The 20,236-nt window shown below is 37.9% G+C and overlaps 8 protein-coding genes and 1 non-coding gene across 9 annotated transcripts; 3 read left to right on the forward strand and 6 right to left on the reverse strand.

Annotated features, from left to right (window-relative positions):
* Positions 1 to 1,268: 1,268 nt before the first annotated feature.
* MUB1 (MYND-type zinc finger protein MUB1) lies at positions 1,269 to 3,137 on the forward strand (the record flags this gene model as incomplete). Its single annotated transcript, XM_056224815.1, has 1 exon — positions 1,269 to 3,137. One exon carries the CDS (start codon positions 1,269 to 1,271, stop codon positions 3,135 to 3,137), a length of 1,869 nt encoding a protein of 622 aa, XP_056078695.1.
* A 262-nt stretch (positions 3,138 to 3,399) lies between these two features.
* SRT1 (ditrans,polycis-polyprenyl diphosphate synthase) lies at positions 3,400 to 4,434 on the reverse strand (the record flags this gene model as incomplete). Its single annotated transcript, XM_056224816.1, has 1 exon — positions 3,400 to 4,434. One exon carries the CDS (start codon positions 4,432 to 4,434, stop codon positions 3,400 to 3,402), a length of 1,035 nt encoding a protein of 344 aa, XP_056078696.1.
* Positions 4,435 to 4,810: 376 nt separating this feature from the next.
* On the reverse strand, positions 4,811 to 7,315 carry LAF1 (Laf1p; the record flags this gene model as incomplete). The annotated part of the gene is made up of 1 exon (XM_056224817.1): positions 4,811 to 7,315. One exon carries the CDS (start codon positions 7,313 to 7,315, stop codon positions 4,811 to 4,813), a length of 2,505 nt encoding a protein of 834 aa, XP_056078697.1.
* A 1,065-nt stretch (positions 7,316 to 8,380) lies between these two features.
* YPK2 (putative protein kinase YPK2) lies at positions 8,381 to 10,411 on the reverse strand (the record flags this gene model as incomplete). The annotated part of the gene is made up of 1 exon (XM_056224818.1): positions 8,381 to 10,411. One exon carries the CDS (start codon positions 10,409 to 10,411, stop codon positions 8,381 to 8,383), a length of 2,031 nt encoding a protein of 676 aa, XP_056078698.1.
* Positions 10,412 to 10,858: 447 nt separating this feature from the next.
* Positions 10,859 to 12,568, reverse strand: PGM2 (phosphoglucomutase PGM2; the record flags this gene model as incomplete). The annotated part of the gene is made up of 1 exon (XM_056224819.1): positions 10,859 to 12,568. One exon carries the CDS (start codon positions 12,566 to 12,568, stop codon positions 10,859 to 10,861), a length of 1,710 nt encoding a protein of 569 aa, XP_056078699.1.
* Positions 12,569 to 13,264: 696 nt separating this feature from the next.
* YKU80 (ATP-dependent DNA helicase YKU80) lies at positions 13,265 to 15,145 on the reverse strand (the record flags this gene model as incomplete). Its single annotated transcript, XM_056224821.1, has 1 exon — positions 13,265 to 15,145. One exon carries the CDS (start codon positions 15,143 to 15,145, stop codon positions 13,265 to 13,267), a length of 1,881 nt encoding a protein of 626 aa, XP_056078700.1.
* A 428-nt stretch (positions 15,146 to 15,573) lies between these two features.
* Positions 15,574 to 15,646, reverse strand: Smki_13.trna13K. The gene has a single exon. It is a non-coding gene; the product is annotated as a tRNA-Lys (tRNA).
* A 1,342-nt stretch (positions 15,647 to 16,988) lies between these two features.
* Positions 16,989 to 17,336, forward strand: SPG4 (Spg4p; the record flags this gene model as incomplete). Its single annotated transcript, XM_056224822.1, has 1 exon — positions 16,989 to 17,336. The coding sequence occupies one exon, from the start codon at positions 16,989 to 16,991 to the stop codon at positions 17,334 to 17,336; it is 348 nt and encodes a 115-aa protein (XP_056078701.1).
* Positions 17,337 to 18,045: 709 nt separating this feature from the next.
* Positions 18,046 to 20,109, forward strand: ILV2 (acetolactate synthase catalytic subunit; the record flags this gene model as incomplete). Its single annotated transcript, XM_056224823.1, has 1 exon — positions 18,046 to 20,109. The coding sequence occupies one exon, from the start codon at positions 18,046 to 18,048 to the stop codon at positions 20,107 to 20,109; it is 2,064 nt and encodes a 687-aa protein (XP_056078702.1).
* Between the last annotated feature and the right edge of the window lie 127 nt (positions 20,110 to 20,236).

Raw genomic sequence — 20,236 nt, forward strand, 5'->3', positions numbered from 1 at the left:
AATGCTATCAGACTTACAAAATATATGCTAGAAATTCTTCTCCGGGATACAAGAATTTGCAAAAGGAAATTTATAATGATACATAATTATATATCTACTTCTTCTTTTGTGTTATACGTTGTCATTAATTATCCTATTACATTATAATTCCTTGCACTTTAACTTCCGCTAACTTTGATGGCTGTTTTTCATCATTTATTTCATCTTCGTACACTGTATATGATAACATAGTAGTAACATATTTAGTTCGAAATATAACCCTTAGGCAGTATTTCTTATCTGTTTTTTTTGCTTTTCTTTCTCTCTTCTCTATTCAGCTAGTAGCAATTTACTTCAGTGTACTTTAAAGTTTACTCTATTACTTTTTTAAGGATTTAGCCGCCGACAGCTACTCCGGATTTTAATAGCAATACGAGTGTATTAAAGTCTACGGCTAAAAAATTATACTAACATGTATAGCTCATCGTAAAGCTACTAGATTCAATTTCATGTTGGTTATTAACATTTTTTCTGGCTCCGGGGTAGCTACTTCTAGCCCCTACCTAAGAAGTTAATAACTTACTCACACTGTTGCATGGAGAAAAAAGAGAGAAAAATATGAAAGAATACTCGCCCTATTTAATCAGTTGTTTTCAAAATACAATGAACAGGATTCTTTCTAAGTACACTCCTTACTTGAACGATCCCCTTGCTGGGAGCTGTAATCGTGTATTAGGTCAAGATATTAACGATGGTAATTGGTCTATGTGATGTATGGGTGTTCAGTGGCAAAAAGTTAAGAAATGGGTTATTGATAATGGAATGATAGAAACGAAAATGTATAGAGCACCTCACTAAAGAGAAGGTGCTCCAAAATTTTCCTGCATAAAGCAAATTTTTCCCTGTGTATAGTTCCTCTAATTGTGCACAATTACATCCCTCATTAAAGGCTACAGAAAATTATCTTAATCTTCTCTTTATTTTGCTTTTGTTGATTTCCATATTCAACCTTTCCACCTATTTATATTAGGATTATAAGGCGTTCTCCTTCTATTCCGCTAACTTCATCATATTCGTCGGTCGACTTCAACTAACGTGGAATTCTTTTAATATAGCAAGGTAAATTTCCCATTTGTTTCACATTACAGAACATTTTCCTGAGCATTTTTTGTTTTTGTTTTCGTTTGTCATTGCTTCATTTTAGAGTTACAAGCAGCGCATAGACTTAAGTAGCGTGCATTAATAAAAAAAAAGGTAGCTTTAGATAAACAGACCAAAACAGTAGGGAAATGAGAGATTCTAATCACCGATCATTGGCATCGAATAAACCTATTGTAACAATCACGTCTACCGTTTATGACCGAAGAGCACTGGATATCAACTCTAGCATCCCACTAATAAATTCATTAAACTACTTAACATATCTAACTTCGAATTCATCAAAAGTGAGGGAAACAGTAGCCAATGATGGTGCTCTAGAAAGATTAGTATCAATACTGAGAAGTTGCCATTTAAGTCTATATGAATTGTTAGATTTGGACTTAAATACCTTCAGTGAGCATGAGAACATAAAGAAATTATGGAAGGAAAAACGACTGGCTCTATGTGCTTGGAAATGGACATTAACATTTCAGTGTTTAGTATTAACAGGTACCAGAGGAACGGAACAAATTCGGAAAAAAGTGGTTATGTCTGGCGTCTTATCTGTGCTGGTCACAGTATTGGATAATTATTTACTATACCATAAAAACTATGACTTCATTAAAGACCAAAATATGAACTTTGATTTCAAAGGAATAACAACAGAAACAATGTATAAATTTTTGAGGAAGGATGAAAATGAAACATATCAACAGTATATAGAGTTCATTACAGGTCAGGATAAATTGAAATTATCAAATGATAAAATTTTTTTAAACGAACGACTAGTGGCACCATCCATGACAATTCCAACTGATTTTAGTGATATATGGGTCCGATTTTCAGATCTCGCTGATAATTTTGATGCAGATCTTAAAAGACATGAAGATAGTACCGATACTGATAGTGAAACAGAAAATGAAAATTTTTTTGATGCATATAAAAACTTTTTCTCTCAACCAGACGTTAATAGACCCACAATTTCCACACCACGTGAATTTTTTCTTGGAAGAATTGTTCCTAAACAAGACGACGTTATATGGTCTCTTCAGTTATTAGCATTTGTTTCCAAGTATACCTATATGAAATCTACCCTACAGAATGTTGAGCTTGTAGAATCCCTATCATTCAGAAGTATGGCTTCAAAAATTAGACAGAGAATCTCGGAAGAAAGCGACATAGAAGAACAGGAACGAAATGTCACTGTAAAGTTTTCTTCACTATACCCCTATCTCTCAAAAAATACTGACAAAAATACTAGCGACAAGGTGCTAGGACCTAGTAAAAGGGATTGTTTTTTCAAAGAGTTAGAAAATCTTTCAAGTAGATGCCAACAAGAGAAACAAAATCAAATATCCAATAATCATTGCCCCGTGCTTAATTTGTTTGAGCGTTATCGTGTACCGAAACCTAGCGATAACAATTCCAATAGTAAAGACAGGGAAAGAATTAAATTGAGAAAAGAATTATTCGAAAAGTTTGAGAGGAACTGGAACTACGAAAAAATGAAGAAAAGTTTAAAAAGTAGTGCATGCAACCATAAGGTATTATCTACAAACTTCGTAAACATTTTTCCTTTAGTTGAAAAGTATACTGTGAATACTGAAAATACACATGACGTTATATATTGGAGTTCTGTAATTATGAGAAATTCATGCCGAAAGAATGAGGTTTTGGGTGTGCGTCAATGTGCTAATTTCTCATGCGGTAAATGGGAAGACTTTCCAAGACAATTCGCGAAATGTCGCCGGTGTAAAAGAACGAAGTATTGTTCAAGAAAATGTCAATTGAAAGCGTGGGGTTATCATAGGTATTGGTGTCATGAAGTTGGATCAAGCCATATGAGATCTACGAACACTACTACAGGCGTTAATACTCCGGATGAACCGAGCTCCCTAAACACTACTGCTACTACTGCAGCGGACGTTTCAAATTCTACCAGTACATTCACGCCTAATATATCAACTACCGTACCTGACGAGATAAATAACACAGATGAAAACAGCATACCTGAGTAGAGATGAAAGGGAAGGTTTTATTATTAAGGCTTAAGGATATTATAAAGTATCCATTAATGGAGTTTCTTTTTATTTTATTTTTTGTTTTTCTACTTTTTTTTCATTAGCTACACACTTGGCACAGGGATGTTTTTATATACCAGACTTAAATATCAGAAAACTACTGATTTAAAATAATAGAATATAATAATGGCATCAAAAAACTGCTTTTTCAAACGTTCATTCTTGTTCTCCTCAAGTTTTCTCATTAAACACCCTTCATTCATTCTTCACCTGTAATCGAAACTGAAATAGGGGGGTTTGGAAATTGGTATAGTGACATAGGTGTTTTCTTTCTTTTAAGTATAGAAGGCACCCCTTCATATACTTTCTCAAACAAGGAATGATTCCTCTCATTGTATTTTTGAATGGTGCAAAAGAAGGACCATTTGAGGATCATTGAATACATGGCAAAGAAACTAAAATTTGGCCACAACGTATCACTGAATTCAATGGTAGCATTTTCGTGCACTTGCCATAGCATGTAGTCTGACAGTCTTCTATGTCCACTAGTTCTGATTAATAGTTCACATTTATTGGAATAAAAATCCATGTACATTTTATTGGTGAATTTTTTTATATTGATCTTACTCTGTGATTTATTTTCCAAAGATTCTTGAACAGATTCGCGAATTGTATGTAACATGTCATTTCTTGAAGTGTATGGAAAACAAATATATAAGGTAAAATCATCTCCATCTTTTGTGATATCTTCTACTTTTCTAATTCTTTCCCTCATCTCAGGAGAAAGTAGAGATTGATCGCCGACTATCCTTATTTTGGATCCATACAAAGGATCCTTATAATCATTGGCTCTCTTTGCAAATTCATCAAGCTTTACTGTGAATAAATTCATTAAGGTGTCTACTTCTTCTTTTGGTCTATTAAAGTTTTCAATAGAAAATGCATAGGCGGAAACGCATTTCACGCCTAATCTTTTGCATATGTACAACAGCGTTAGTAGTGTCAACCCACCAGCCTCGTGTCCTTTTTTTACAGGTAGCCTTCGTGATTTGGCATATCTCCGGTTACCGTCCATTATAAAGGAGACATGTTCGGGTATTGGTCCAACACTAAGCGCTTTTATCATGAGATTTTGCATGGTTATATAGATCCATGAAAATAAGCTTAATGACATGACCCACCAAAATATTCTCTGGAATATGCTTTTAACTGCAAAGCAAAACTGCTCTTTGGTTTCTACTAGAAGCCTTCTAAAGGCAACGAGCTGGATGTGTATAATGCTGGGCACTTTCATTGTCATTTATGGAATGCCTCTGTATTTCAAACTATAGTTAGCACTTGGTAATTCAATAGAGTAAAAGAATGTATCTTAAATTCTTACTCATTTTATATGCATTTTGGAGTTCCTTAAATAGCCAAAAAAAAAACATCATTAGCCGCCGAGGTATAATCAGAATTAAATAGTTACCCTTGAGAGACGCGCGTTCCGTTATCCTTTTACAGAGATGTGCTAAAGAATTTCTGCAACGGCTGTTAGGTTCATTTTTAGCGTTCATTAATTATTAAGTTAAGTTTTATATAAGTGTATCATGTTTTTTTACTTTATGTACGAAAATTGGTATGCAGTCTAAGGTGTCATTCAAGGAAAAAAAAAATTCAGTTCAGTGGTGTTATCTGAAGTTGTTGACTACTGTACCGCAGTCTACGCAGTAATAGTTCCTATCTTGCTGATCATTAGCACCAGAAAATGCTTCAAATCTTGAACCATTGCAAACATTGCAACGAAGAGGCAAATTTATCGCACTCGTTGGGGTAGTAGGTACATGTGTATTAGAGAAAATTGATGAAATGCTTTCTCTTGGTGTTTTTGGTTGTGCATTACTACCGAGTGTCTTTAATGATGTGCTACTTTTAGGACATATATTAGAGTATCCACGGCCTGTTACATAGCTTTTCGCGGTATTATTATAAGTTGTTGTCGTCGGTTGACCAGCTGCGTTTGATTTCCCCCTTGAATTGAAGCTTCTGCCCAAAGAATGCAAGGAATCAGAGCTGTTGAATCTTCTCCGAACCTCCCTATTATATTCTTGCAGCTTGAGTAATACGCGCTTTCTTATAACTGAAGGCATGTCTGCTCTGAATACACGAATGTTACCTACGTTATCAGTACTGATCAATATCGTTCCAATAGCGTCAACGACGTCAGGAATAGTGCTAGCAGCAGAGGTATTAGAAATTGAATTTGGTTTAGAGTTGTAGCCTAAAGACGATTCTACATCCGACATTATGCCATCGTCATTACTGCGACTTAAAACATCGAAACTATCCGAAGTCTGAAAGAATTCTAGAGATAGCTCGCAAATGACATCATTAGATAAGGACAATGTTTTGGAAGTTTCCGGGGGTGCAATGCTAACACACGTGACTGGGGCATTATGTGCATGAAAAGAAATGTAATCTGTATTTTTGATAAAATGGTCATTGCTATGATGAGGCAAGGAAAGTAGATTACTAAGTTTCAAGTGATGATGTGGCTTTTCTTCAGTGTTCTGGCTGGACGATCTACTCATAGATTTACTGAATATGCTTCTCAGACTTCCTGACCGAGCCAATCCCTTAGGTTTTCTCTTGACTTCTTCTTGGTCGTTTTCCCTATCTGAGGATTTCAACCTCCAGCCGTAAATCCAATGATCGTCGCTACTATTAACGACGATTGGTTGACCATGCCAGATAGACAACTGTGCCTTGTGTTGGGAGGATCCACTGTGGAATCCCTTCAATACTTCCAAAAGCTTTCTTTGTTCCAAGTCGAAAATTCTTATCCTGGAATCATTCGATGTAACCACTAAACGGAACGAATTATCTATCTGAGATCTAAAAGCTTGCAAACCAGTAACACGCGGACCATGACGAATTTTTGAATCAGTTTCTGTGACCATAACATGCGCGTTTTGTTCTTGTGTTTGTCTATCGGCTACATGAAATGAAGAAACTGGAGTAAGACCCCGAGTCATCAGGATATGAACATATCCATTAAAAGTTCCTATTATTGTGTACTTCCCTTCATCAGGAGATAAGGTAACAGATGTGATTAAATCTTGACAATCGTATTCGAAACTGACTTCATCATCCAAGATGGACCATAATCTGCATTTGTGATCCAGACAACCGCTAATAAAAAATCTGTCGTCTGTGGGATGAAATTCCACACAGGTAACAAAATCGGGATGGACAAAGGTCTTCAGAGAATTTTTCCTATCAGGATGCCATAACTTGACCGTCTTATCCATCGAAGCTGACAGAATAAAATTATTCTTTGACCAATTTATATCCAAAACATCTTGTACATGTTCTTTGTAGAGTCGCAAGGGCGTTGGATGGAACACAGGTGCATACAAGTTCAATAGTTTTTCTTTCTCCTCATATTTCTCTGTAGCAACGTCCAAATATTGTTTCTCTTTCGGATTGTTTAATGAATTGACCTGTTGCTTGATACGCATCGACTTAGCGCGTGCTTCTTTATTCGATTCTGCACTGGAGTCCAATTCGGCTCTTTCTACGGGGGAGCCAATTACTTTCCATATTCTTATTCTACCATCTTTACTGCCGGTAGCCATGAACTTTCCATCGCAGCTGAACTTTGTACTCCATATGGCTTTAGAGGTGGGTTCAGATGACTTGGAAGCTGATGTGATTGTATCACCTTCGTATGCCATTAGTTCTTGAGCAAGAAATAATCTTCTGAACTGCTTTAGGTTTTTCCGCCGTTTCAACATTTTGATGTACTTTGGTTCCCTTAAATAGTTTTCAAATTGTTCGGTATCAATGGAATTGAAGGGATAAAATTCATTAACTCTCAGGTTCGAAGTTAGAGTGTTGCCCCTTTGTAAGTGTTCTTTTAGTCTCATAAATGAATCTGTGACATTACTGTCATTACTACCATGATTGATTTTGCTGTTGGTATTGTTTGTCTTTGTCATTCTGAACTTCAATGGCTCAATATCTGCAGAAAATTCAAGGTTCAGTTTGCTTTTGCTTTCACTGGAACTAGATTCACCGTCAAAACTCCCTCGGTGCGATCGATTCTCTTCTTCGGATCCTGTTGTATTGGAAGAGTTACTGACCTCAGATTTTACTTTGTTTATACTTGTTTTAGCTTCCATCGCTTTTGTCATATTTATCATTTCCTGTGAGATACTATACGCCTCTTCCGTATACACAATGGCACAAATTTAACAACTGGTTTCACTCCAACTCTTTAATTATCTTTCTTCTTCTTTCCCCTCTCTGCTCGATGATCTAAAATGAACTGTAATAGTGTGCTCTATACGGTCCAATTGAGAACTTGTACGAACGCGTATTGTATCCTAGGAAGAAATATTGGTAGAACTCGCTTACGAAGCTCAAGAAAGGGCAAAAAAAATGTGTCCCCCCTAACAGCGAAAGTGAAAAAAAAAAGAAACTATGTTGAATTTACACACTTTTATGTATAACCAACACGATTGAAACTATACAATAGCAACGAGATTCGTTGAATATTACCGAGCTTTTCTTTTTGCCTCACATATATCTATTTATATGTTGTATATATATGTATTTTAAAAATATACAAAAAGTATATATTGTAGACTTCGCCCATTAAGCTTTTTCTTTTCTTTTTTGCGATTTCACCGTGCGAGGCAAATGAGGTAGACTTTTCCCCTTTACGGGACCAGGTAAGGCTCCCCATGGCTGAGTGCGCGCAAGGAGATCCAGGATCATCCGCGGAGAAAAGAAGCTACTCCCGGCCCAGACTAAGTAAGAAAAGCGGCAACTGCTGAAAAGCGAATCTTCTCTCTAGGCAATGCAAGGGTCCATCGCCGTTTGGCAAAGTTCCGGTAAACTCGATTTGCGCCCCGCGGGTTTCTCTTTGACACCCGCGGATATAAGCGCCCGACGTTCGGCCAGAGGCAGTTCGGGTCTTTAATTTCAATTCCGTAGACGGCGAGAACTCTGAAGATGCGGTGTAGAGACATAAATAAGCAACACTATAATCGTGTGAGAAATTTGCAGAACAAAAGTAAGGTCTCCGCGGGCAACTCCTAGACGTCTGGATTCACTTGTCCTTGTTCACTCTAACCACGATAGTAACAGGCTGCGTGTCACAATTAAGTTGTGCTATCCATGTTTAGAATAGTGAGGCCTTGCGGCTATACCTGCGGAATTCGGCTCGGGCCGACTCATTTCGGCTTGGCTTGCTTCTAACGAAGGCTTTTTCCCTGGGAGACGGTGTCGCCCAATTGTTCGTCACCTATATATGTCCACCCGCCAAACTGCTTTTGCATGCTTGCACTTAAATACTCGTCTACGACACTATCGATTGGTTTTTCCTTAGTGAACTCTTGATCAAAATTTGCCGTATCTATCTCACTTTTAACAAGTGGCTTGTAAGGAGGAATGTAGCCCTTCATGAGCAGTTTTTTCCATGAAATGTCTTTGAAAAAGGGATGATTGCGGATTTCATCCGTCCCGTTCACACCCAGTCTTCTATTTGGATCTCTGCTCAAGAGACCAATTAACAGGTCCTTAGCGGCAGGATCAAACCCATCAGGGAATAATAATGGTTGTTGTAGAATTTTCTTGTACATCACAGGGACGTTTTCATCATAGTAAGGTGGTAACCCTGTCATCATCTCATATAATAGAATACCCAATGTCCACCAGTCAACGGTTTTGGTGTAGCCTTGCCCCAACAATATTTCTGGTGCCAAGTATTCAGGAGTACCACAGAAAGTGTCTGTTTTGTCATTATCTTTCATATTCAGTTTGCAAAGCCCAAAATCACATAACGCAATGTGTCCTTGATAATCCAGTAGAATGTTCTCGGGTTTCAAGTCACGATAAATGACGTCGAGCTTGTGTAATGAATCGAGAGCACACAATAATTCTGCAATATAAAAGCGGGATCGTGCTAGACTAAAGCGTCCTTCGTGTTGTAAATGATAAAAAAGTTCACCTCCATTAATGAAAGCAAGTACAAGATACAGTTTTTCTGGAGATTGAAATGAAAACTTTAGTGGAACAATAAAGGGGCAGTCAACTCTCGCCAGAACAGTTCTTTCTGCTAACGTATGCGTTACTTCACATTTAGATACAATGTAAGCCTTTCTCAACGCCTTCAAAGCGTAGATTTTTTGTGTATCCTTTTTCCTGACTTGCATTACTTTACCGAACGAACCTCTTCCGATAACTTTTAATAGATCAAAATCATCAATAGAGAGGGGTTTGTTTTTAGAAGGTTTGTAATCCACAGTAATGTTCAGTTTCCCATATCCCCTCTCTAGCGAAATCCAATGATGATTGTATAGTCTTATTTGAGCAGCAGAATCAATTTCTAAGTTCAATGGTAAATGAAAGGAATCCAAATGGATGTCCTGGTTTGTATTTATTTTTTTTAAAATCTCATTCAATGTTCCGTCTTGTTCGCTGATTTCCTGTTGCCAGTTTTTAGAGGGTAGGAGTAAAGATGGTATTCTTGCAAAGACATCAATTTTTAAAAATCTTAGTTTTCTTGTCACATCAAATGTCGATATTTTATTAAACACGGGTTGCTCCATCGTGCCTATCTCAGGGCTGATGGTGGTGATAGAATTATCAAATTCAATTGTGAAATAGAGCAATGGACTGGGGTTCGTTGAACCAGGCAATACTATAGTTGAAGGAATGAACTTAGTAGCATAAACTCTATCTATTAAGCCCTCACCTGTTGGATCCTGGTCTACAGTCTTGTATCGTGGCAACTGCTTCATTATGGTTTCAACCTCCGAGGCAACATTAGGTGATGAACTAAGGACACCGGAGCTTAATAGCTTTTGCAAAATAGTAATGTTGGAGGTAATTGGAAAGGGAAGCGTAAAATCTTTTCCGGAGTACACTTTTACAGTCATTAATCCGGACGCTGAGTTTGGTGCTTTCGTTTCTGTCGATGATTCACTTGCTTTCCTTTCAAAAGCCTTGGAATTGACACTTTCGGTTCCGAATGAGTTCTTGAAGGATGCATCATTACGTAATTTAGGGGAACTTAAGGAACTGGGCAAAGTCTCATTTGTATTGATCTTTCTTATATGCTGTTCACGATCATGATTATGGTTCTTCGGGCTGCCATCATGATGCTTTTCTCCATGGTGGAAATGAAACAGGCCATTACCCCACGATTTTTCATTCTCATCTTCACTATTATCATCGTCCTTGGATTTCCCTAGTTTAAATTTTGATATTCGCCACGAATGCATGCTATTGTATATATTTATATATGTAATGATTGTTAATCTACCGAGATGTTTCTGGACTAGTTTCACGCTGCTTTAATTTCATCATTTTATTTATAAATCTATGAGTGTCTGCCATTTTACAGATTTCTCGAGGGAAATATAATAAAAAACTCGGGGTAAGCAATCTGAATTCGGGGATACTCCAGATTGGGAAACTTCACAGGAAATAGATATAATTAGAAAATAGAAACCTGAAGAGAATATCAAATTGATCCAAAATAATCAGCTCCTTGAGAAAAAGAAGTACGAAAATTTCAGAAACCAATGCAATTTTTGCTCAACATGTTAAAGTATGGATCTATTAAGTATATAAAGTATGTGTTAAAAGAAACGTAATATTCTTTTGCCTTTACGTTAATATTCATTAAAGAAAGTGAAAATCATCAAGCCATTAGTAACTGTCCGTGTTTACGTACGAACGGTTGGTTCATCAGTTCCCAAAACCTGCTTGAAGTTTAAGAATTTGATGACTGAGTTTATGATTGGTTTCAAGTACTCTTCAGCAGTCTTATGGTATTGCGATTCATCATCGCAATACTTTTCAATGTACAATCTGATAGTAGCACCTGAAGAACCAGTACCAGACAGCCTTAAAACAAATCTTGCACCATTGGAAAGTTTGACATATAGACCTTGATGGTCGGAAACAGAACCATCCAAATCAGTGTAAGAAAAATCACCACAATCGGTGACCTTGAGAGATTCATCGGCTGGGAAAGCGGAACTGACTACGCCGGATTTAGTAACGTAAGCCTTTAACTGGTCAACAATCTTGTTAGCTTTCTGGCTTTCAACTTTTTCAAAATCATAACGAGTAAAGAATGTACGACCGTATTTGGCCCAGAATTCATTTTGTATCGTCTTGATAGAGGCTTCGTTTTCTGGATGATGTTTGTTATAGATGGCCAAGATGTTCAACCATGCCATAATGGCCCATACACCGTCCTTTTCTCTTACATGATTTGAACCAGTACCAAATGATTCTTCACCACAGATAGATAATTTCTTGGCATCGAACAAAGCACAGAAAAATTTCCAACCAGTTGGGACCTCGTAACAATTCAGCCCATGAGCTTTGGCAACACGATCAATGGCTGCTGAAGTAGGGAAAGAACGAGCCAGACCATAGATACCTTGTTTGGCGAAATAAGGGATCTCAGCGGCATATTCGGCTATAATAGCGACAGAGTCACCTGGAGAGACGAAAGATGGACCATAACCGTATATCATGTTTCTATCACCGTCACCGTCAGAGGCAGCACCGAACTCAATCTTTTCACGATCTACCCTTTTTACTAACGTACTAGCATAAGTCAGATTTGGGTCTGGATGCATACCGCCAAAATCAGGAGATGGATGCCAATTTTGCAGAACTTCATCCGCTGGTAAACCAAATTCATCAACAAAGATAGCTTTACCATATGGGCCTGTCACACCGTTCATACTGTCAAAAAGTAATTTCCAATTCTTAGTTGAGCGTTGGTTATCGATGAATTTTTTTATTAGTTTGAAATCAAAAATTTCTTTCAAGAAATCAACATAATCCTTTGTAATATCAATAATGTCAACAAGTAATGGGCCATATTTCTTGTTTTTCCCTATTGTCGCCAAGTCTAGTTCTGGAAAATCTTTGATGATTTTATAACTAGTTAATTTCTTGGAAATATCCCAAATAACATTTGTGACCGATTCAGGAGCTGGACCCCCATTCGATAAGTTGTACTTAATACCCATATCATTCTCTGGACCACCTGGATTGTGTGAGGCAGTCAAGATAATGCCCCCAGTGCACTTTTCTTCATACGTCCTCATGATGTGAGAAGCAGCGGGCGTAGACAAAAGACCATGTTGACCAATAACTAGTTTTTTCACCCCGTTTGCGGCACCGATGGCGGCAATCTTATGAAGAATGACATCATTGTAGTACCGGCCATCACCACCCACAACAAGAGTGGCTCCTTTGGAACCCTCAGGAATAGCCTCCATAATCGATTGAATAAAATTCTCCGTGTAGTTAGGTTGGTCCTTAAAGACCTTCGTCTTCTTACGCAAACCAGAAGTACCGGGCTTCTGATCTTCATATGGTTTGGTGGGAACTGTTTTGATTTCAAATGACATTTAGGTGTTAACTCTTCTAGCTTTTTTTAGTGCGAAAGATTGGCTCAATCTTCTTTTGCTGTGCTGTTGTATGGTCAGAAAAAAAAAAGGGCAAAGAAAACAACCTTCGAAAGGGAAACAATATCAATGGTACCTTTTTATATTTCCTACGTTGTTCGGGCCACAGTCATCCAGATCCTGAAAGTATCAACTTTTTTTTACACTTTCTAACCCCTGTCTGTTCCTGGAACTACACACAATAAAAGTATAACGTCCCCCTTTACTTAGCTTCCCCACGAAAAGCAGCGCGCGACACCACCCCTTTTTTCGAGCCCCGCGCATCTGTTGGCCGAGACCAAGCTCGGCGTCTCTCCCTAGAAAAGACAAAGTTGGTCCTGCTGTCCTTAGCTCGTAAGCTCAGGGGTGGCAGCGTGTGTTGAGATAGAAGAATTGCTCGACCTCAACGAATAATAGCATCACTTTTGTACGTACTCGGAACGCCATCTGTTCATGTCTTACAGGTGTTGCATTTTGCTTAGGAACGCTGACAGGGAGAAAACTTAAAGGAGAAAAAGCGACCTGCATGATTAACGCTAATAGTTCCAAGAAAATAATGCAGATTATTTATACGCCCATTATGCACCCGCTGTTTTTATTTTTATTTTTTACCCTGACGACGGAACACGGATCAGAGGGTGTCAAGCACCCTCGAGCTCTTTATAAATGTTTCGACTCGGCACTGCGTTGTTCTCCACGCTTCAATAACGTCTCTAAGTCTGGAATTTTTTCTCTCTCGAGTTCATTCTTTAATTCAAAGGCGACTTTAAATTTGTCTACTTTTTTGATTTGAAGGATCTCAACTAGTTTTGTGCTATCGAACTTCTTGTGTATATAAGGGCTTATTTTTTTCTTCAGTGAGTCCGGCAGGTCCGGGATTTCGAATTCTTTGGAATCGTTAATCATTAATTGGTGAATCCATTCTAACAATACCTGTTGCTGCCTATAGATAAAAACTGTAGGTATCCTTAAAGGATCTAGTTTGTTCGCCTCGTTTTCTTCTTTTACAGAAGGAAGTGGAAGAGAAGTGTCTGTTGTTACTTCATTAATAGGTTGAAAGTAGTTGTCAGGTGAAATCTCTGGTAAGTCATCCGTATCCATTGCATCCACAAATCGTTCCATAAGCTCATCGATTTCATGTTCGGCTGTTTCCTTTTCAAGCGGCGCCCCGGACGTAGTTGTTCTATTCAGTAGTTTGGGAAAATCGGTTACCCTTTCGTCTTCTGCAAATGGCAATCTACATAGAGTAAGGCTTTTAACGACCTTCTTTTCTGAATTAATGTTACTATGTTCAATTAGAACGGGACACAGTGCACACATATTCACTTCACTATCTTTCTTGCTCACGTACCTTGCAACAGCAATTTTCCTATTCTCCAACATAACGTCCACCAGGGCACCAAAGGCCATCGAGTCAGATAAACAACCGAGTCTTGTATCCGCGATAATGAAAGAAGATTCTGACGTCAAATAATATCTTGGAAGAGCTTCTTTGTCCAAAAACCCTCTCAGATCCAGCCCAGGAAAGGTTTCATATACAGTTTGATCGACCAAAACGGAGGGTAGCACTATGTAGTCTGTACCATAGCGGTATGCCTTCGTTACAGAATCTTTGGATATGGTCACAGGGATATAAGAGGATGTGGGCCTGTCACCTTCATTGCCTTTTTTTCCCTTTTCTGCGTTGTGGATTTCATATTCGATTACGGATTTAACGCCCACATATCTTTCTTTCTTCTGTGAATCCCCGACCTTAACAACGGTTTTCCTATTTAAACCTGATACTGCTTTGGTGGCAGGAAAGGCTTCTACTTTGATGCACAAACAGTTTTCATCTTGCGTACTGTCAGTGGAAGTTAACGTTTGTGTTGACAATATATCTGCTCCTAAACGAAGCTCGCCTGAGAATAGTCTTACTGGCTTAACTATAGATGTAGCTGGAGAAGTGATTTCAATGAGAAGCTCATTTATATTATAGATCCTTGAATTCGGTATCGCTTTTACTAATTTCAACCAGTTCGATTGTTTCTTTTCATTTTGAACATTTTTACCGCAGTCAACCAAAATTATTCTTGCATTTAGTTCTTCTACTAGCACATCTATCTCTTCCTCGGTAATATCTAGCTCATCAAGATTATCGGTGAACACAACAATTTGCTTCAGAATTTTTCTTGCTTTGAACTGTTGCCTAATATCTAGTGAGGCAACCAATAGGCATTGAATCATTGATTGTAAGTCTTCGACTGGAGTATCCTGAATATGCTGATCACAATATTGTTTCAAACGTCTTATAAATTTAATCGTGCCTGTTGTGGTAACAGGAGCCAAAAAAGTTTGTACTTGATACACGTTTGGGACTTCCTGGGAATTCTCAGATAAGGGACAGTTTGCGAGATAACAACTTATCCAATCTGTTTTTCTACTTTTTTTAGATTTGTTTAATAAAGTATACTCCAGATATGCCATTGACTTAGAAACATTATCATTTTTCAACATTGATGGTGACACATCTATGATAAAAGTCGTTGATTCACTTGACATTACTATGATACGAGATATATTCTATGCACTTACGTTCTGACCTCTCATTTATGAAATTTTTACTCTATTGGCGATACCCTTTTTTGTTCATTTTTTTTCCATGACAACGAACGCCTCGACAGATATGGGGCTGTCAACGACAAGATATTTCAAAGCATGTGAACAACATGTACAAAGGCACTCCGCTTAATGGATTACTAACGCTATCTCAAGATCTAACTGAAAATATGTCGTAATTAGCATTATAAATTGCTAACGACAATAATCCTATTCCATTTCAAAATTCTGTAATGCAATGAAGCCTTTAATCTAATATAATGACTGGATCGACAAAAATAGTTCGGTTGGACTAGATGTCCTAGGTACTTTGACTTCGAACTAAATAAGAAGACCTACGGCATGATTGTATCAAATATTAATAAAAATATAGCCCTGTAGGGGGCTCGAACCCCTAACCTTATGATTAAGAGTCATACGCGCTACCGATTGCGCCAACAAGGCTATGAATTATTATTTTTTGTTAATCCAAAAAGTTTACTATCAATTTTTAAAGTTGAACTCATCCAAATTTAAAGTTGTTCCTCCATTTATGTTGAAATAAGTGATTTCTACTATACATCTATTCATATAAATTGTTGTAGTTGATGACGAACATTCTTCAACATGATACTAATAATGTTGAGTAAATTAATACTAACATTCTTATGGTGATACCAATTTAATTGGAGTAGGGAAATTCTAATTATAGAATTTCCTGCACTAATAAGATAAAGATCTATTAATTGTCCAGAACTTAGTATATAAGAAGATGAGTTATCACCAAATTCTTATCATCAACACTCTGATTTTGAGAAATCGGTGAATTTTGAGATGATTGTTGGGATTCCATTGTTGATAAAGGCAATAATATTAGGTATGTAGATATACTAGAAGTTCTCCTCGAGGATATAGGAATCCAATAAATGGAACTCGTAATTCTACATAATTCTGTATATGCTTTGTCATCGTTTTATATGTTGTTATTCATTGATCCTATTACATTATCAATCCTTGCGTTTCAGCTTCCACTAGTTTAGATGACTATTTCTCATCATTTGCGTCATCTTCTAACACCCTATATGATAATATACTAGTAACGTAAATACTAGTTAGTAAATGATAGTTGATTTATATTACAACAAATATCATCACATATAATAAAGAATTATATTTTTATAAAACCTATACTTTATATAAAGACCGTCCTTAAACTTCACTCTAAGCAGCAGCGTCACCATTTTACAGAACCCAACTGAAGTAGAAAGATTTCAAAAAAAAGTTTGGCAAAAATTCTTTCTGCATTCAATAATTAAGGCGAAACGAAAGAACAGAAGGTGGCGTCAGCGTCCTTATTTTACTAAGCCTGTTGATCTTTATTTTCGTAAAACCTGATACATCATGAAGCCGGTTGTGTCACTCCAGCACAAAAGAGTGACTTCTCTGCACTCTTAAAAACCCCATGCATCACGCCCCGGCTACTGGAAGGGCGGCCAACGGGCAACAGCCGCATCCCCTAACTGAGAAACATTGAATTAACGTACTGTAGTGAATTATTGCTTCTATGGCTGGGTTTTCAGATACTTGATATGAAGTATTGGTGACAGAAATAGGGAAATAAGGAGGAGCAGGGTGGGGTAATGATATGTGATAAAGCCTTTTGCTCGGCAAAGATCACCAATGTATTACAATTAAACATATAAAAGGGAGCGTATATGCGCCGCCCCCTAGATATCATTGTAAAGCAATCTTCTTGATGTCTCCGTTCAAACAAATCAAATAAATCTAACCGAACGAAACATCAAATATGGGTAGTTTTTGGGATGCATTTGCAGTATACGACAAGAAAAAACACGCAGATCCAAGTGTGTATGGAGGAAACCACAACAACACAGGAGACAGCAGGACACAGGTTATGTTTTCGAAGGAATATCGTCAACCTAAGACAAATCAGCAAGAAAAGTTGCCGAACATGAGAAGATCTTCTATGTGTTCGCAGGACAGTTCTGATGTTGAGGACGTTAAGGAGGGAAGACTACCCGCAGAGGTAGAAATACCAAAAAACGTTGATATTTCTAACATGTCTCAAGGTGAATTTTTAAGACTTTACGAAAGTCTGAGGAGGGGAGAACCTGATAATAAAGTAAACAGATAGATCTGCGAAATTTTGTCTTATTTCCTCTCCTCTTATCTATTTATTATGTTACGCCATTAATTTCATATAATATGACTTTCAGTTTTTCTATTAGTTTTTTTTATATGACTACATTCTTTTATATATTACCACACATATACAAACCTAATAAAGTTTGGAAACAGAGCTTTGCCACTAATGCTATAATTACTGTCCTTCCGTTGTCTGTCATTGTGACCTTGTAGTCGTTACAGATGCACAATGACACATACCTAACAGCCGGTACCGGCTTGAATGCCGCCGTTGGCTTCGGCGCGGAAATATCAGCGCCTCACGCCCACAATGTTCGTCTTTTTTCTTTTTTTTTGAATCTTGCATCTATTCGGTAGCGATGATTCATTCTTAAAAAAAAAAGAAAATAAATTTTTTGATGAACATGTATTTCTCTTATCTGGTTGATATATATGCTATAATTTATTCTCTTATCAAATTTTCATCTTCCTAAATCCTTCCTCCACCATCCCTAATTAAAAAATCAGATCTACTTTGCACCGCATTTTTTATTGTATTTTTTGCCTTCATTGCTTGAATAAAAGTACCGTCAGCCACAGTTTCTCAAGTCATCTGAAGTGAAAAGTACATAAAATTTCCTAATTTCAATATAGTGCATTCTACCATTTTACAAAACCTATACCCTTATAGCTCATAACATAACTGAATCACATTCCAAATGATCAGACAATCTACTTTAAAAAACTTCGCTATTAAGCGTTGCTTCCAACAGATCGCATATCGCAACACACCAGCCATGAGATCCGTAGCTCTCGCGCAACGCTTTTATAGTTCTTCCTCGCGTTATTATAGTGCATCCCCACTACCAGCCTCCAATAGACCAGAGCCTGCCCCAAGTTTCAATGTCGATCCGTTGGAACAGGCAGCAGAACCTTCGAAATTGGCTAAAAGACTGCGCACTGAACCTGATATGGATACCTCATTTGTGGGTTTAACTGGTGGTCAGATATTCAACGAAATGATGTCCAGACAAAATGTTGACACCGTATTCGGTTATCCAGGTGGTGCAATCTTACCTGTTTATGATGCCATCCATAATAGTGATAAGTTCAATTTTGTTCTTCCAAAACACGAACAAGGTGCCGGCCATATGGCCGAAGGCTATGCTAGAGCTTCTGGTAAACCAGGGGTTGTATTAGTTACTTCTGGTCCTGGTGCGACCAACGTTGTTACGCCAATGGCAGATGCCTTTGCTGATGGTATTCCAATGGTTGTTTTCACGGGACAAGTCCCAACTACTGCCATCGGTACCGATGCCTTTCAAGAAGCTGACGTCGTCGGTATTTCCAGGTCCTGTACCAAATGGAATGTTATGGTAAAGTCTGTAGAAGAACTGCCATTGCGTATTAATGAAGCCTTTGAAATTGCCACAAGTGGTAGACCAGGCCCAGTTTTGGTTGATCTGCCAAAGGATGTTACTGCAGCTATCTTAAGAAACCCAATTCCCACCAAAACCACTCTCCCATCAAACGCGCTAAACCAATTAACCAGTCACACACAGGATGAATTTGTCATGCAAAGTATTAACAAGGCGGCTGATTTGATCAATCTAGCAAAGAAACCTGTCTTATACGTTGGTGCAGGTATTCTAAATCATATTGACGGTCCAAGATTACTAAAAGAATTAAGTGGACGTGCCCAAATACCTGTCACCACTACTTTACAAGGATTGGGTTCTTTCGATCAAGAAGATCCAAAGTCTTTAGATATGCTTGGTATGCATGGTTGCGCCACTGCTAACTTGGCAATACAAAATGCCGATTTGATAATTGCAGTAGGTGCTAGATTCGACGATCGTGTCACAGGTAATATCTCGAAATTCGCGCCAGAAGCTCGTCGTGCTGCTGCGGAAGGCAGAGGTGGTATCATTCATTTTGAAGTTAGCCCAAAAAACATAAATAAAGTCGTTCAAACTCAAATAGCGGTGGAGGGTGATGCTACTACCAACATAGAAAAAATGATGTCCAAGATTTTCCCCGTGAAGGAGAGATCAGAATGGTTTGATCAAATAAATAAATGGAAGAAGAAATATCCATACGCTTTTATGAAGGAGACTCCAGGATCCAAAATTAAACCACAGACAGTCATAAAAAAACTATCTAAGATCGCTAACGACACAGGAAGACATGTAATTGTCACAACGGGTGTGGGGCAACATCAAATGTGGGCTGCTCAACACTGGACGTGGAAAAACCCCCGTACATTTATTACTTCGGGTGGTTTAGGTACTATGGGTTACGGTCTCCCAGCCGCCATTGGTGCTCAAGTTGCTAAACCAGAGTCTTTGGTTATTGATATTGATGGTGATGCATCTTTTAACATGACTCTAACGGAATTGAGTTCTGCTGTTCAAGCCGGTACACCGGTTAAGATTTTGGTTTTGAACAATGAGGAGCAAGGTATGGTCACTCAATGGCAATCATTATTCTACGAACATCGTTATTCGCACACACACCAGTTGAATCCTGACTTCGTGAAATTAGCAGACGCTATGGGCCTAAAAGGTTTAAGAGTCAAGAAGCAAGAAGAATTGGATGCTAAGTTGAAAGAGTTTGTTTCCACCAAAGGCCCAGTTCTGCTTGAAGTGGAGGTTGATAAAAAAATTCCTGTTTTGCCAATGGTTGCAGGTGGTAGCGGTCTAGATGAATTTATAAATTTCGACCCTGAAGTTGAAAAGCAACAAATCGAATTACGTCATAAGCGTACCGGCGGTAAGTATTAAATTCCAAAGTTTATTCTCAATTGGGGCCCAGACTTTATTATTGTTCAACGGTGCTTATATAATACATTCTATCATTTCGGTAGTCATGTATCTTTTTAGTATATACATATATATATATATTTTTTTA

This window comes from Saccharomyces mikatae, assembly GCF_947241705.1.
Source record: "Saccharomyces mikatae IFO 1815 strain IFO1815 genome assembly, chromosome: 13".
NCBI classification, from domain to species: Eukaryota; Fungi; Ascomycota; class Saccharomycetes; order Saccharomycetales; family Saccharomycetaceae; genus Saccharomyces; species Saccharomyces mikatae.